This window comes from Papio anubis, chromosome 8 (assembly GCF_008728515.1).
Source record: "Papio anubis isolate 15944 chromosome 8, Panubis1.0, whole genome shotgun sequence".
NCBI classification, from domain to species: Eukaryota; Metazoa; Chordata; class Mammalia; order Primates; family Cercopithecidae; genus Papio; species Papio anubis.
In genome coordinates this window covers 36,333,780-36,350,060 of record NC_044983.1, presented here as the reverse complement: position 1 = coordinate 36,350,060, position 16,281 = coordinate 36,333,780, and the positions used below count along the sequence as shown (strand labels likewise).

Sequence of the window (16,281 nt, the reverse complement as noted above, 5' to 3'; positions counted from 1 at the left end):
AGTACTCTGTCTAGCTCAAGGATTGTAAATACACCAATCAGCACTCTGTGTCTAGCTCAGGGTTTGTAAATACACCAATCAGCACTCTGTGTCTAGCTCAAGGTTTGTAAATACACCAATTGGTACTCTCTATCTAGCTAACCTAGTGGTGACTTGGAGAACTTTTCTGTCTAGCACTCTGTGTCTAGCTAAAGGATTGTAAATACACCAATCAGCGCCCTGTGTCTAGCTCAAGGCTTGTAAATACACCAATCTGTACTCTGTATCTAGCTACCCTAGTGGTGCTTTGAATAACTTTTATGTCTAGCTAGAGGATTGTAAATGCACCAATCAGCACTCTGTGTCCGGCTCAAGAATTATAAATGCACCAATCAGCACCTGTCAAAATGGTCCAATCAGCTCTCTGTAAAACAGACCAATCAGCGCTCTGTAAAATGGACCAATCAGCAGGATGTGGGTGGGGCCAGATAAGGGAATAAAAGCCGGCTGCCCGAGCTAGCCAGCCAGTGGTAGCCTGCTGGAGCCCCTTTTTGCACGGTGGAAGCTTTATTGTTTTGCTCTTTATGAAAATTCTAGATGCTGTTCTCTCTTTGGGTCCCTGCTACTTTTAAGAACTGTAACACTCATCAGGAAGGTATGGAGATGGGTCAAAGATACAGCAGGCTCTCCTCAAAGATGTCAGCTGGGGACGGGGCATGGTGGCTCACGCTTGTAATTCCCACACTTTGGGAGGCCGAGGCAGTCAGATCACTTGAGGTCAGGAGTTTGAGACCAGCCTGGCCAACATGGTGAAACCCTACTTCTACTAAAAATAGAAAAATTAGCCAGGCGTGTTGGTGGGCATCTGTGATCCCAGCTACTCTGGAGGCTGAGGCAGGAGAATCGCCTGAACCCAGGAAGTGGAGGCTGCAGTGAGCTGAGGCTGCACCACTGCACTCCAGTCTGGGCAACAGAATGAAACTGTCTCAAAACAACAACGACAACAACAAAAACAAGATGTCAGCTTGGTCTCCACAGGAGATGTCTTTACTTGCTTGCTTTCTCCTTTCTATGATGGGATAAAGCCACCCTACCCAATGTCTATGCCGAGAGCTGCCTCTCCCACAGGGCTGGCAGGACTCCTTTGGGGGAACAAAGTAAAAACTCAGCTTTCTCTGTGGAGCTGGGAGCTCCCTATGCAGGGGCAGGGACTGGGTCTTAGTCATCTCTCCATCAGTGCGCCTAAGGTGGGGACTGGCCAAGGGCAGGTAGGGGCTTGGAAAGAGTGTGAGAGGGTGAGTGGAGGAAAGGCTGGACGCCCCACAGTGCTGCAGCCCTACCAGCCAGATCGTCCTGTGATGACTTAGGCTGAGTGGCTTCTCCTCCTCCTCTATTTCTTTCTTTTAGAGACAGGGTCTCACTCTTTTGCCCAGGCTGGAGTGCAACAGTGCCATCATAGCTCACTGTAACCTACAACTCCTGGGCCCCAGCAATCCTCCCATCTCAGCCTCCCAGGTAGCTAGGATTACAGGTGCATGCCACCGGGCCTGGCTATTTATTTTATATTTCTTTGCAGAGGTGGGGTCTTGTTATGTTGTCCAGGCTGGTCTCAAACTCTTGGTCTCAAGTGATCTTCTCTACTTGGCCTCCCAAAGTGCTCAGATTGCAGGCATGAGTCACCACGCTTGACTCATTTTCTTTCTTTCTTTCTTTTTTTTTTTTTTTTTTTAAGACGGAGTCACGGTCTGTCACCCAGGCTGGAGTGCAGTGGCCGGATCTCAGCTCACTGCAAGCTCCGCCTCCCGGGTTCACGCCATTCTCCGGCCTCAGCCTCCCGAGTAGTTGGGACTACAGGCGCCTGCCACCTCGCCCGCCTAGCTTTTTGTATTTCTTAATAGAGACGGAGTTTCACCGTGTTAGCCAGGATGGTCTCGATCTCCTGACCTCGTGATCCGCCCGTCTCGGCCTCCCAAAGTGCTGGGATTACAGGCTTGAGCCACCGCGCCCGGCCCCATTTTCTTTTCTCTTTCTTTTCTTTTTCTTTTTCTTCTTTTCTTTTCTCTTCTCTGTTCTTTCTTTTCTTTTCTCCTCTTCTCTTCTTTCTTGAGGTGGAGTCTCACACTGTTGCCCAGACTGGAGTGCAGTGGTGCCATCTCAGTTCACTGCAAGCTCTGCCTCCCGGGTTCCAGCGATGATTCTGCCTCAGCCTCCACAGTAGCTGGGATTACAGGCGCCCACTACCACGCCTGGCTAATTTTTTCTGTATTTTTAGTAGAGACGGGGTTTCCCTATGTTGGCCAGGCTGGTCTCAAACTCCTGGCCTTGTAATCTTCTGCCTCAGTCTCCCAAAGTGCTGGGATTAGAAGCATGAGCCACCACGCCTGGCAGGCCCATTTTCAATTTATCACAGCGGGGAAACGAATGTGATCCTGACCGGAAAGCAAGATGCCCTGCCACCTCTTGGGATTGAAAAAAAAAAAAAAAAAAACTAGCATTTTTTCCATCCATGACTTCTTCAAAAACAGGAAACACTCACTTTTCTCCCGCAACTCCCTCTCCCACTGGCAGCTGGATCCTGACCATTTTCTTGATGCTTTCTTGAGGGGCCCTCAGCCATGTGCCAGGGCATAGGGGGCTCCGCTTCCCTCCTCTTTGCAGCCAGGAAAGCTCCTCACTCCTTTCTTATTTAGAGGCATTTGATAAAACCCAACACTGGCTTCCCCACTGGGGAGGAGCCATCCTCACTGTACTGTCTTCTTTCCCTCCCAGCACCAGCTGCTCTTTCCCCAGCGCTTGCTTCCCAGGGGAAAGATGTGGTTGATAGGAAGGAAGGGATCAGAGTGTGTTTTAGCTCTAGTATCAGCTTCTTTGGGAGGCAGACAGGTTCCAGCCTTGTCTGAGCTTTCCCTCCTGGGGAAGGATGGGAGAGGAGAGCATGGACCAAGCAGCATGGAGGATCTGCCCTCCTCTGTGCTGCCTCCTACCATCAAAGAAAGTGGGTGGCTCACACCTGTAATCTCAGCACTTTGGGAGACTGAGGTGGGAGGATCACTTGATGCCAGGAGTTCAAGACCAGCCTGGGCAAAAGAGTGAGACTCCAGCTCTACAAAAAATAAAAGAAAGTAGTAGGCATGGTGGTGGGTGCCTATAGCCCCAGCTACTCAGGAAGCTGAGGAGGGAGGATCACGAGCCTGGGAGTTCAAGGCTACAGTAAACTCTGATTGAACCACTGTACTCCAGCCTGGGCGACAGAGCAATACCTTGTCTATAAAATAAATAAATACACTTCGGGAGGCTGAGGTGGGCAGATCACCTGTGGTCAGCAGTTCGAGACCAGCCTGGCTAATAGGGTGAAATCCCGCCTCTACTAAAAATACAAGTATTAGCCGGGCATGGTGGCATGCGCCTATAGTCCCAGCTAGGCAGGGGAATTGCTTGAACCTGGGAGGCAGAGGTTGCAGTGAGCTGAGATCACACCACTACACTCCAGCCTGGGCAGCTGCAAAGAAGCCAGCCAAAGCAGCATCAGGGGTGACTCGAAAGGCGATGCTAGAAACTTATCACTGGGTTGGTGGGCAACTCCTGTTGCTGATAGCGGCAGGAGGCAGACAAATGTCTAGGCAGATAGGGGCAGGTCCCTGGTGAAACCCTACCTCCAAGCCGAAGACATTTTAAAGCCTTAAAGCCAAGCTACAAGTCAAATCCACGGACCGGATTGAGAACCTGTCTTGTGCTTTCCTCTTATTGATCCTCACCCTTCACCTATTTTACATTCACCTACCCTTTCCTAATTGGTTTTCTGCACTGTCCATGCCCACCTTTGTGTGGTGTCTTCACTTTAACCTTTATTGCATACTCACAAACCAATCAGCACGCACTCCCCATTTTGAGTCCATAAAAAGCCCCAGACCCAGCCACACTGAGACAGAGACCACCTGACTGCAGGGGTGGGGGATGAGCCCCACCTCCACATCCCCTCTCCGCTGAGAGCTGTTCCATGGCTCAACAAAATCCTTCTCCACCCATCCTCACCCTTCTAATTGTCAGCATAACCTCATTCTTCTTGGATGCAGGACAGGAGCTTGGGAACCGCCGATTGCAGGTGCAATCTATAACACGGGGCAGTGGTGGGGAGGGGGATTGTTGCCCACCTGGAGGTCTCCCTGGTTGGCAAAGTGACCGAGAAAAATCCTGCATCGGTTGGGAGTGGTGGCTCACGCCTGTAATCCCAGCACTTTGGGAGGCCAAGACAGGTGGACCACCTGAGGTCAGGAGTTCGAGACCAGCCTGACCAACATGGTGAAACCCCATCTCTACTGAAAATACAAGAATTAGCCAGGTGTGGTGGCAGAGGCCTGTAATCCCAGCTAAGGAGGCTGAGGCAGGAGAATCGCTTGAACCTGGAAGGCGGAGGTTGCAGTGAGCCGAGATGGCACCATTGCACTCCAGCCTGGGCAACAAGAGTGAAACTCTGTCTCAAAGAAAAAAAAAAAAAATTCCTGCGTCACTGCTTTCTCTTCCCCACTCTGGCTTGATCCCTCTCCTACCTCCTGGACGGAAGCCTAAGTATTTGGGCCTGAGTTGTAGGTGGGACTCGTGACCTTTCCCAGCCTCTGGGGAGCAGCTTCTCCAATAGTTAGGGATCTCAATGACCTTCCTTTCTTCCTTCCTTCCTTCCTTCCTTCGTGCTACTTGCAAAAATTCAGTGATTATTCAGAAACTGGAAGAAGGATTTCTCTTCTTACCTCAGGAGAGAAAGAAACATTTATTGGTCCCTTCTTCCATTTATGACCAGGAGCTAAAAGAGAAGGCACTGCTAGAACACCCTCCCTGTCCTGTCTCCCCAGCATAAGGCTTTCATTCCAGGCCAGCCCTAAGGCACCAGAATGCCTTTAGTTTCCCCATAAACGAGATCCCTTCTCTGTCTCCCCTTCAAGTCCTCTGGATCTGACCTTGGGAAACAAATCAGGTGTGTGCAGAGTTGGCTGTGCCACGTTAGAGAATACAAGGAAAGTCTTAGCTTAGGGGCTTCTTTTCAGTTCTGATAGTTTTTACTTCTCTGCCCTCTGATAGTTTTTATCGCTCTGCCCTGTAGTTAGATGGTGGGTCATTGCCATGGTGGGGGCTGCAGAGGACAGACTGGAAGGTGGCACCAGTTACAGCCTGGCTGGGAGTGAAGGGAGTTGTTCTGGAAAAGGGACCAGCTCCTTGGATGCCTGCGTATCTGTTAGAAATGAACCTTTACTGCACACTTTCCACAAGATAAAAAAAAAAAAAAGAAAGAAACACACCCTTACTGTATTATAATGCACAAGCCTCCATTTCCTCTCTGGACCTCAGGTTTTCTTTTCTTTTCTTTTCTTTTTCTTTTTTTTTTGAGTCAGAGTCTCGCTCTGCCACCTAGGCTGGAGTGCAGTGGCCTGATCTCTGCTCACTGCATCCTCTGCCTCCCGGATTCAAGCAATTCTCAAACCCCCACCTCCTGAGTAGCTGGGATTATAGGTGCCCACCACTACACCTGGCTAATATTTACAGTTTTCTAGAGACAGAGTTTCACCATGTTGGCCAAGCTGGTCTTGAACTCCTGAGTTCAAGTAATCTTCCTGCCTCAGCCTCCCAAAGTGCTGGGATTACAGGCGTGAGCCACTGCACCCAGCCTGGGCCTCAGGTTTTCAATTCTGTAAAATGTTGGTGCTGGATTTGATCATTAAGATCACTTTTAGTGCTTATGCTCTGCCACCTCCACCCTATGCCCCTAGACTATTTGTGATGAAAGGAGAAACAGCAAACACCAAATGAGCTGCTCAGAGGCCACATATACACACATGATTTCACAAAAATGAATGGATGGTTGCTGTGGGCAATGGAGAGGAGAGACAGGGTGAAGAGGTAGCAAAAACTTCCATCTAGTTTTTGCACATTCCAAGAACTTTAAAGCAAGAGGGGTGGATTATGAATGTTAGACTAGAATCACCTGTTACGCATACAGTCTTAGACAGGGTACAAGGCTATGATCACCTGAACTCTTTTTGGCTTCTTTATTCCACGTCACATGAACACACAGAGACACACGCATACATGCACCCAATCATGATGTTCACCGGAGACAGTACTCTTCCCTGCTGTTAGAACTTCTGCCCATCAGGCGGCTGCTGCCACTTCTGGCTCTGCCAGACACATATTCTAAATCACAGAGCACTATTCTCCCTGGCACATAACCCCCGAGCACCAACACGTAAACAGCAGCCTGGGGGCCTGAAATCAGTGCCTTCAGAGGTCCACAGACGCTGCCTGCTTCCAAGGGCACAGAACAAAGGTCATCTGGGGACTGAAGGCCAGCACAGTGCTCTCTCTGGGCAATGTGTGCTTCTATCCCGAGTTGGATGACCTCTCCAGTCCAGGCAGTACTAATTCCCCTCAGATCAGTCATTAGGACGACTTCTCTGAGCAGTAGGCCACTTGTGTCCACCCCTCTGCTGACCATCAAAAATGATGGTGAGAGTATAATTGGGCACATCCCCAGGGGAGGACCATTTGGCAGTGTCTTTCAAATTTGCAAATGCATAGACCTTATAACATAGCAAAACCTATTTGTAGAATATACTCACATACAGATGAAATGACATGTGTCTTTAAGTTATTCGTTGAAACACCATCTGTTAGTAAAGATAAGAAGTAAGCTCGATGTCTATCAGCAGCTGACTGGTTTCATAGACAATCATATAACCATACAGTGGGATACTGAAAATGAGACACTTTTGCCTGGGCGCGGTGGCTCATACCTGTAATCCTAGCACTTTGGGAGGCCCAGGTGGGTGCATCACCAGAGTCAGGAGTTTGAGACCAGCCTGGCCAATGTTGCAAAACCCCGCCTCTACTAAAACTACGAAAGTTAGCCAGGTATGGTGGCACGCACCGGTAGTCCCAGCTGCTTGGGAGGCTGAGGGAGAAGAATCGCTTGAACCTGGGAAGTGGAGGTTGCAGTGAGCCGAGATCGTGCCACTGCATCCAGCCTGGGTGACGAAGCAAGACTCTGTCTCAATAAAATAAAATAAAATTTAAAAAGAAAGAAAAAGAAAATGAGACACTTTTGTATATTGATCTGGAAGGATCACAGATACATAGTCAAGTTGAAATAAGCAAGGTGCAGAACAGTGGGTATATCAGACTGCTATTCGTATAGAAAAGAAAGGATAAAAGAATATATATATTTGTATTGACTTGTATCTATATAAAATATTAGCTGAGGGATAAACCAGAGACTAATGGTAGTTACCTGCTAGGGAGATGAAAACTGAGATGAAAGCAAGTCTCTATTATATGCATTTGGTGTATTTTGATGGTTAAATAATGTGCACATATAATCTATTCAAAAAAATTAGGTTAAAAAAACCCACAAAATCACACAAAAGAGCCAACAGTCTATAGACTAAAGTGGCAAAAAAGGGAGCCCTTCCCCCTGCCATCTGCTTGGGCAGGGGAAAACCAGACTGAGGAATGAGAGCAGGGATGGGTTGGCGGAGGAGGAAGAAGTCAGGTGTCTCAACGTTGCTGTGTTTGCTCATAAAACCTTCCCTAGCTGGAGTCAGAAATTTCTCTTCTTACAGTGTCATTTGATTATTGGCCTAATTATTCCCTAAACTCAGGCACACTCAGGTGGTTTGAGAAATCCTTCTTTTTTGAAAATGTTAAACATTTTTACACACTTCTTCCAAATTACAAAGTCACCCCTAAGGCATTGACGTCCTTTGAGGTTGCTTCACTTCCTGGCACCCCTTTCTCTTCCCCCTCCAATGCTGATGTCCTGGAAAAAAATTGCTGAATGGCATGCATTGATTTTAGAGATTACTTTTTGGGAATCTTATGATACCCCTTTGAGATAACTGGCAACACCACTCTGGGGTGTTGCAAAACCCTACTTGGGAGTGACCGCCTTGATGGTCAACAGGAAGCCACAGCCAAGACTCCAGGCCCAGTGGGACCTGCACCATTCTGTCATGACTTGAGTGGGGGCAGTAAGAGATGGAAGGGGCCAGAAGCTGTCTCTTCACCTTCACCCCCATGGATTTCCATGGATCCAAAGGCCTGCTTGGGGTTCTTCATGGGCATGGAAATCACTTGCTTGGGAGCCCAAGACAAACCCTGTTCACGGGTGAGCAGCTGGGTCCCTGGGACACAAGACTGGTTCTTTTTCTTGGGGATAATTTTAGGTTCTGAATTCCCTTGCAATCTTCCTAACTCCCAGCCCCTGGCTCAGCCTCCCAGAGGGATTGTTCATACCAGTGACTATAAAGTGTTCTTTCGAAATATAGAGCTGTTCAGAGACCTGCCAGGGCATAGCCCTGGAGGCATTTTCCATGATAATTTTTCCCCCTATGTCCCATTGTTTCAGAGGAGGAAGCGTGACAGCTCAAGAATCAGGTCCTGATAGGCCCTAATAAGGTGTGGCATCTTCCTGCCCCTCCACTTGAACCCGGGGGCTTTATTTTTCAGCGCCCCCTCCCCACACGCAATCTGAGAGGAACTGGTGTAGAGATTGGGAGCTTGGGCTGGAAAAAGGAAGCCTTGCGTGAGGGAAGGCAGAGGGAAAGAGGCCTCTGATTTCTTCAGATGAGGGAAGCCTTTGGTGGAACCACCTAAGAGACTTCAGAGGCTTTGAAACACCAGGCCTGCCACCTCACACACTCAAAGATGAATGCATGAATTCCTCAACGCCTTCTAGTTTTTAAAAGTTAATGAATGAAATCTTTAAGGAAGGCCGGACATGGTGGCTCACGCCTGTAATCCCAGCACTTTGGGAGGCCAAGGCGGGTGGATCACCTGAAGTCAGAAGTTTGAGACCAGCCTGCCTGGCCAATATGGTGAAACCCCGTCTCTACTAAAAATACAAAAATGAGCTGGGCGTGGTGGCACATGCTCATCCCAGCTACTCGGGAGGCTGGGAGGCTTGGGAGGCTAAGGCAGAAGAATTGCTTGAACCTGGGAAGTGGAGGTTGCAATGAGCTGAGATTGCGCCATTGTACTCCAGCCTGGGCAACAAGAGCAAAATTTCATCTTAAAAAAAAAAAATCCTAAAGGAAGTGGAGCGAACACTTACCATTGGGGAGATGGCAATGGAAGAGTTGTGTATAGCTGGGGGGGATGGTGGACATGCCTCATACCCAGTCACCCATTTACCCATTTTTTTAAAAAAATAGGGTCTTCCTTCTTGCCGTTCCAAGCTGGAGTGCAGTAGCATGATCATGGCTCACTGTAACCTTGAACTCCTGGTTCAAGCAATCCTCTCCTTTCAGTCTCTTGATTCATCCTTTTTTTTTTTTTTTCCCCAAGACGGAGCTTCGCTCTTGTTGCCCAGGCTGGAGTGCCATGGTGTGATCTCAGCTTACTGCAACTTCTCCCTCCCAGGTTCAAACGATTCTCCTCCCTCAGCCTCTCAAGTAGCTGGGATTACAGGAATGCACCACCATGCCCGGCTAATTTTTTAAAATTATTTTTTAGTAGAGACAAGGTTTCTCCATGTTAGTCAGGCTGGTCTCGAACTCCTGACCTCAGGTGATCTGCCCGTCTTGGCCTCCCAAAGTGCTGGGATTACAGGTGTGAACCACCGTGCCCACCTGTTGATTCATCCATTTTTAATATGTCTTTATAACAGAAGGATTTTAAGAGAAGGGGCTATCTAGAAAATCTCTAGGTGGAAAGGTGCATGGACGGAGTGGGGAAAATGGAGAAATTGAAATTCTTCAGCATCCCAGACTACATAGTGCCAAATCCAAATGCAAATCCAGAGCTAGCAATGAAAAAGACTCCTGAGCCTGCTAGTGGTTCCTGCCTGCAATTCCAACTACTCAGGAGGCTGGGACAGGAGGGTGGCTTGAGCCCAGGAGTTCAAAGCCAGCCTGGGAAAGAAAGAGAGAGGTCTACCCTCCAGAGAGAGAGAGAGAGAGAGAGACCTACCCTCCAGAGACAGAGAGAGAGAGAGAGACCTGAAATATGGTAAATTTCCTCAGTACCTGAAAATGTTTAAAAAGAAAACAAAAACAAAGCTGGAAGGAAAGAGAAGGTAATTCAAATAGAAGGGAAAGGGGACAGATCACACCAAGCTGAGGTCTTGGGACAGGAGATCTGGCTGAGCCCTATTACTTAATTTAAAATACCTTAGGGGAGGGCACCCAAGTGGATAAGGGGCTCCTGTGAATCCTTTGCTTGACTCCAGCGCGTTACCTTTGCCTTTGTAAAGGGTGGGGATGGGAGCGCTCTCCTCTCTCCTTCCCCTGTGTTGCTGTGGGACTTTCTGGGAAAGAAGGTGCAGGGCTCCAGGAAGCCAGTGCCCAGGGAGTGCTGTGCTGAGTCCAGGAGCCTGGCCACGGCAGGGGTGGACAGATCGTGGCAGAGGAGCCAGGGTGTCCCTTCCTCCAGATTTAGCTAAAGGAAACGTGGAGCATCCCATCGCCCATCCTCCCCACTCTCCAATTCCGCTCCAGAGGCCCCTCCAGACTACCGGCCTCTGCCCCTTTAAGCGCCGCCACTCCTCCCCCAAGAGCGGTGGCACCGAGGGAGTAGGGGTGGGGGGAGGCTGAGAGCTCTGGCTGGGACAGCTAGGGAAGATGGCCCAGGCTGGGAAAGTCGCTCTCACGCCTCGCTGCCCCCTTCCCTGAGCCAGGTGATTTGGGAGACCCCCTCCTTCCTTCTTTCCCTCCCGCCCCACGCGCGACCCGGGGATGGCTCCGTGGCCTCATGGGAACAGCTCTCTAGTCCCGTGGCCGGACGTCCCCACCCTGGCGCCCAATACCGCCAACACCAGTGGCCTCCCAGGGGTGCCGTGGGCGGCGGCCCTGGCCGGGGCGCTGCTGGCGCTGGCGGTGCTGGCCACCGTGGGAGGCAATCTGCTGGTCATCGTGGCCATCACCCGGACGCCGAGGCTCCAGACCATGACCAACGTGTTCGTGACTTCACTGGCCGCAGCCGACCTGGTGATGGGACTCCTGGTGGTGCCGCCGGCGGCCACGTTGGTGCTGACTGGCCACTGGCCGTTGGGTGCCACTGGCTGCGAGCTGTGGACCTCGGTGGACGTGCTGTGTGTGACCGCCAGCATCGAAACCCTGTGCGCCCTGGCCGTGGACCGCTACCTGGCTGTGACCAACCCGCTGCGTTACGGCGCACTGGTCACCAAGCGCCGCGCCAGGGCAGCCGTGGTCCTGGTGTGGGTCGTGTCGGCCGCGGTGTCGTTTGCGCCCATCATGAGCCAGTGGTGGCGCGTAGGGGCCGACGCCGAGGCGCAGCGCTGCCACTCCAACCCGCGCTGCTGTGCCTTCGCCTCCAACATGCCCTATGTGCTGCTGTCCTCCTCCGTCTCCTTCTACCTTCCTCTTTTCGTGATGCTCTTCGTCTATGCGCGGGTTTTCGTGGTGGCTACGCGCCAGCTGCGCTTGCTGCGCTGGGAGCTCGGCCGCTTTCCGCCGGAGGAGTCCTCGCCCGCGCTGTCGCGCTCTCTGGCCCCGGCCCCGGCTGGGACATGCGCTCCGCCTGAAGGAGTGCCCGCCTGCTGCCGGCGGCCCGCGCGCCTCCTGCCTCTCCGGGAACATCGGGCCCTGTGCACCTTGGGTCTCATCATGGGCACCTTCACTCTCTGCTGGTTGCCCTTCTTTCTGGCCAACGTGCTGCGCGTCCTCGGGGGCCCCTCTCTCGTCCCGGACCCGGCTTTCCTTGCCCTGAACTGGCTAGGTTATGCCAATTCTGCCTTCAACCCGCTCATCTACTGCCGTAGCCCGGACTTTCGCAGCGCCTTCCGCCGTCTTCTGTGCCACTGCGGTGGTCGCCTGCCTTGGGAGCCCTGCGCCGCCGACCGCACGGCCTCGTCCCCTCGGGCTCCCTTGAGGCCTGGACCAGCCCCGCGCAGCCCAGGCTTTGCCAGCGGCTCGACGGGTAGGTAACCGGAGCAGAGGGACTGGCGGCTCAGGGTCGGGAAGCATGCGATGTCTCCGTGGGTCAACTTTTTGAGTGTGGAGTTTACTAGGAGAAGGTGGGAGCTGGGATGGCTTTGCTTGGAGAGAAGAGGGAACGAGGAGTAGCGAACCAAAATGGGACCCGTGGTCCTTTACTTTCCGGATCCCGTCACTAGGGTAGAAGCAAAAGAGGGCGAGCAGGCGGTCGTTCCTCACCCAAGGACCCGAGGTGTGCCACCGGAAAGCGCCGCGGCGTCCTGAGGACTCTCGCCCTGCCTGGTCGGCTCTAGGGATTTTTTGTTTGTTTGTTTGTTTGTTTGTTTTTAAATAGAGACAGGGTCTCGAGTTTCTGTCGCCCACGCTGGAATGCAGTGGCGCGATCTCAGCTCACTGGGCTCCTGGGCTCAAGCGATCCTCCCATCTCAGCCTACTGAGTAGCTGGGACTACAGGCGAGCCCAACTATTCCCAGCTATTTTAAAATTTCTTGTAGAGAGGGAGTCTTGCTATGTTGCCCAGGCTTGTCTTGAACTTCTGGCCTCAAATGATCCTTCTGTCTCAGCCTTCCAAAGCGTTAGGATTACAGGCCTGAGCCAGGGTGCCGGGTGGGCTCTAGTTTTGGTTTTCCAGCTTAGTTCTTTGCCCCACTTCCCCGATTTCTTGCCATCACTAGACCTGGCTTGGACTTGAAGGCAGGGCTAGTGCCACCCCCTTCCCCCAAGCCCTGGGCTTCAGTTCTGGGTTTTCTCAAAGGTTTGCTGGCTGTGGAGGTGAGAATCCACTTCCGGTATGAAGCACAGCTGTGAGTGAGGAGCCTGTGAGTGCAGATGTGTACCCTCCTGCTCCCTGGGCTGGGTTGGAGTAGGGGTGGGGCAGGTCATGTGTGGCTGGGTGGTGCCCTGGCGTTTTTGTGTAATTAAATATGTGTTCCCCAGGGTCCCTGATCTCTGGCATTCCCCTCAGTGCACCTGTTCCTCCCTTCACCCCAGGGTCTATTATCTCCCTTTTTTTTTTTTTCCAGGGCTTCTTGGGGAGTTTCTGAGCCCTGAAGGACAAGAAGCAACACTCCGTTGATCAGAACCTGTGGAAAGCCTCTGGCCTCTGTTCAGAATGAGTCCCGTGGGATTCCCGGGCTGTGACACTCTACCCTCCAGAACCTGAGGACTGGGCTATGCGACCCAAGGAGGGGTCCTTACTAAGTGGATTTTCACCATCCTCTCATTCTGTCTGAGAGATGTTTTCTAAATCCCAGCCTTGAACTTCACTCCTCCCTCAGTGGTAGTGCCCAGCTGCCCTGGAGCAGCCGGCTGGCTTTGGTAGGGGCACCCATCACCTGGCTTGCTTGTGCAGTCAGTGAGTGCTTAGGGCAAAAAGAGCACCCCCGGTTCCATTCCTTCTGCCACCCAAACCCTGATGAGACCTTAGCATTCTCCAGGCTCTGTGGCCCAGGCTGAGAGCAGCAGGGTAGAAAAGACCAAGATTTGGAGTTTTGTCTCTGATTCCCTTATTACGGCTCTGAAGCACTGGCCTCTCTCACTTTAGCCATGGAGTGGCTCTGATCTACCTCACAGCAGTGTCAGAAGGACTTCGTCAGGGTTTTGGGAGCTCCAGGGTTCATAAGAAGGTGAACCATTAGAACAGATCGCTTCTTTTCCTTTTGCAACCAGATTAATAAATATCACTGAATGCAGTTCATCCTTGGCCCCCTTTCTCTCCGTTTGTTTTCTTTTCATAATCCACTTACTCCCTTCCCTTCCACTCTGCACTGGCTTTTGACAGAGGCAGTAAATTAGGCCTAATCCTCGCCCTTTTCTTCCTAATCTTCATCAAACAAAAAATGAAAAATCCGTCTGGGCGAAGGGGAGCAAGCTTGAGCCTTTGATGTCTTGCTCCTCCACCCTTCCTGAAACTCTTGAAATCCAGTTGCCGTTGAGTAGCAAAGCCGCGCTCCCCACAGGACTTGGACAGAGTGCCCACAGGGGGATGGGCTGGCTGTGGCCAGGTTCAGGGCAGGGGGTATTTGTCACCTCCATGCTATAAGCCAGTGGTGGATTCATAAAGTCCTGTGGTCATCAGGAACCAGTTTTGTTCAGTGCCTTACCGTGGTGTGTGTGTGTGTGTGTGTGTGTCTGGAGGCACAAAGCATTGCTTATTTGGTCAAATGTCTTGTGTTATAAATATATTCTGATGTTTCCCAGCCTTTCCACAACCTCTACCTTCCCACTCCCCTTCCCCAGCTACAAATATCTGTATTATCCTCTTAAAGTAAAACTGGAGTTACAAATTTGAGCCTGTTGATACATTTTTCTCTTATTTCCATTTTCATGAATCCTATCAGGCAGGTTTCCTATGTAAAGAAAATTTCGATGGAAATCATTAGATCATTTTGTGAGTTTCTATTTAAACTCTGTGAGCCAAGACCATTGTCCAGGCTGATTTATGGGATACCCGGGAAATCACAGATGTTTTGCGTGCTTGTGATGTAGTGCGCAATGCGTTGTCTTGGTTCAGGGGCCCTAGAGTTATAAAATTCCATCTGCCCCAAGGAGGAACTCAGTGGATTTCCACATATGGGTGTTCCCTGTGAATTGGACCTGGTCTGTGCTGCTCTCTTTTCTCCGGGAGCCCAGGTTTTATTTCTCAGGATGTTTTCATACCAAAGATGACTTTCTCCTTTTCAACCAGGGCGGGGTGAGATATCTGGTGTCTGAGGTGTGCAGGATTTCTTGGCAAAGACTCAACTTTGTGGCTCTTAGTGGAGGAGGAAGTCTTGCTTGACAAACAAGAGGCCTTCCTCTCCCCAACTCTGGATATTCTCCCGACATCGCTGGATAAAGTTGGCCAGTCAGTGCTAGGCAGGGGAGAAGGATGATTTTGGAGGAGGGACCTCTGGTGTGTAGACTTGTCTTTGAACATTGTCCAGAGGCTCATACTGCTTGAGTCTTGCTGGACGTGCCCGTGCGCCAGCTGTCACACTCCTTTGCAGTGTTTAGACTTGTGCTGGGGCTATGGATTCCATCTGCAGATTGTCAGATAGAATCTGACAATCTGGTCATTTCTCCAGCAACTTGTGGCCAGGCATCAAGTGGAGGGAGATTTACATCCTTGGATGGGAGCAGGCTGCTTTTGCTAGCATGAGGCCTGAGCACTTGAACTGTGGAAGACAAACAGCCATCCTCCGAACCCAGAGATGTGACGACTTCCAGGCCCATGAGAACAACAGAGCCCCTAGAGCCGCTGGCCTCCCCAGAGTCTGTTAGCTGGAGCTGGGCGTGGGACAGAAATGACCTGGCAGAGAGGGCTGAGTTGGAGGAGAGGGAATGAAGAGCGGGCTTTTTCAGAGCTGACCTACTCTCTGCATCAAGTGGAACTGAGGGGGAACAGGCAGAATTTGGGTACAGGAGGATGTGGCGGGCTGACTTTCCCAGCCTTTCTTCTGGGGAGTGGAGGTAGGTGCAGGCTGTGGTACTCATGGGGAGTCTCTGGGCCGTAGTCCCATGCTGGCTGCATCCTCAACCCCAGGAGAGTAGGAGCAGCTCCTCTCCTCTGTGTGTTTCCATTGCACCCTACATGGTCCTGGGAGCACAGGGGAAGGCGTGGAAATAGCACTTCTTACTGTTTCCATCCTAAAACAGTCTAGATCCAGGCCTTTTGAAGGCCTCTTGGCGAAGGTATGTCTACACAGTGTCTGTGTTTGGGTGTCTGTCCAGAATGGGGAAGTGGGGGCCTGCCATGGCAAGCACTGCTAATGCTCTCCCCCACGCGACAAGCCTGAGTATAGTCTGCCTCTGGCCAGTAAGAAGCAGCTGAAGCATAACATGCAATTCGGTTTAATTTGAGGCCGAGGTTGGCAGATCACCTGAGGTCAGGAGTTCGACACCAGCCTGGCCAACATGGCAAAACCCCATCTCTACTAAAAATACAAAAAGTAGGCCGGGCGCGGTGGCTCAAGCCTGTAATCCCAGCACTTTGGGAGGCCGAGACGGGCGGATCGCGAGGTCATGAGATCGAGACCATCCTGGCGAACACGGTGAAACCCCGTCTCTACTAAAAAAAAAATACAAAAAACTAGCCGGGCGAGGTGGCGGGCGCCTGTGGTCCCAGCTACTCGGGAGGCTGAGGCAGGAGAATGGCGTAAGCCCGGGAGGCGGAGCTTGCAGTGAGCCAAGATCGCGCCACTGCACTCCAGCCTGGGTGACAGAGCCAGACTCCGTCTCAAAAAAAAAAAAAAAAAAATACAAAAAGTAGCCAGGCATGGTGGTAGGTGCCTGTAATCCCACCTACTCGGGAGGCTGAGGCAGGGAGAATGCTTGAACCCGGGAGGCAGAGGTTTCAGTGAGCCGAGATCGCACCACTGTACTC

General features: G+C 51.4%; 1 protein-coding gene and 1 non-coding gene across 2 annotated transcripts; both read left to right on the top strand.

Moving 5' to 3' along the window:
* Nucleotides 1–384: 384 nt before the first annotated feature.
* LOC100998522 lies at nucleotides 385–13,613 on the top strand. The gene is made up of 2 exons (XR_002523765.2): nucleotides 385–634; nucleotides 12,941–13,613. It is a non-coding gene; the product is annotated as an uncharacterized LOC100998522 (transcript).
* Nucleotides 9,519–12,287, top strand: ADRB3 (adrenoceptor beta 3). The gene is given in 2 exon segments (XM_021942207.2): nucleotides 9,519–11,823; nucleotides 11,826–12,287. Coding segments are annotated over 2 exon segments (1,206 nt in total). The 5' UTR covers nucleotides 9,519–10,697; the 3' UTR covers nucleotides 11,906–12,287.
* Nucleotides 13,614–16,281: the final 2,668 nt, after the last annotated feature.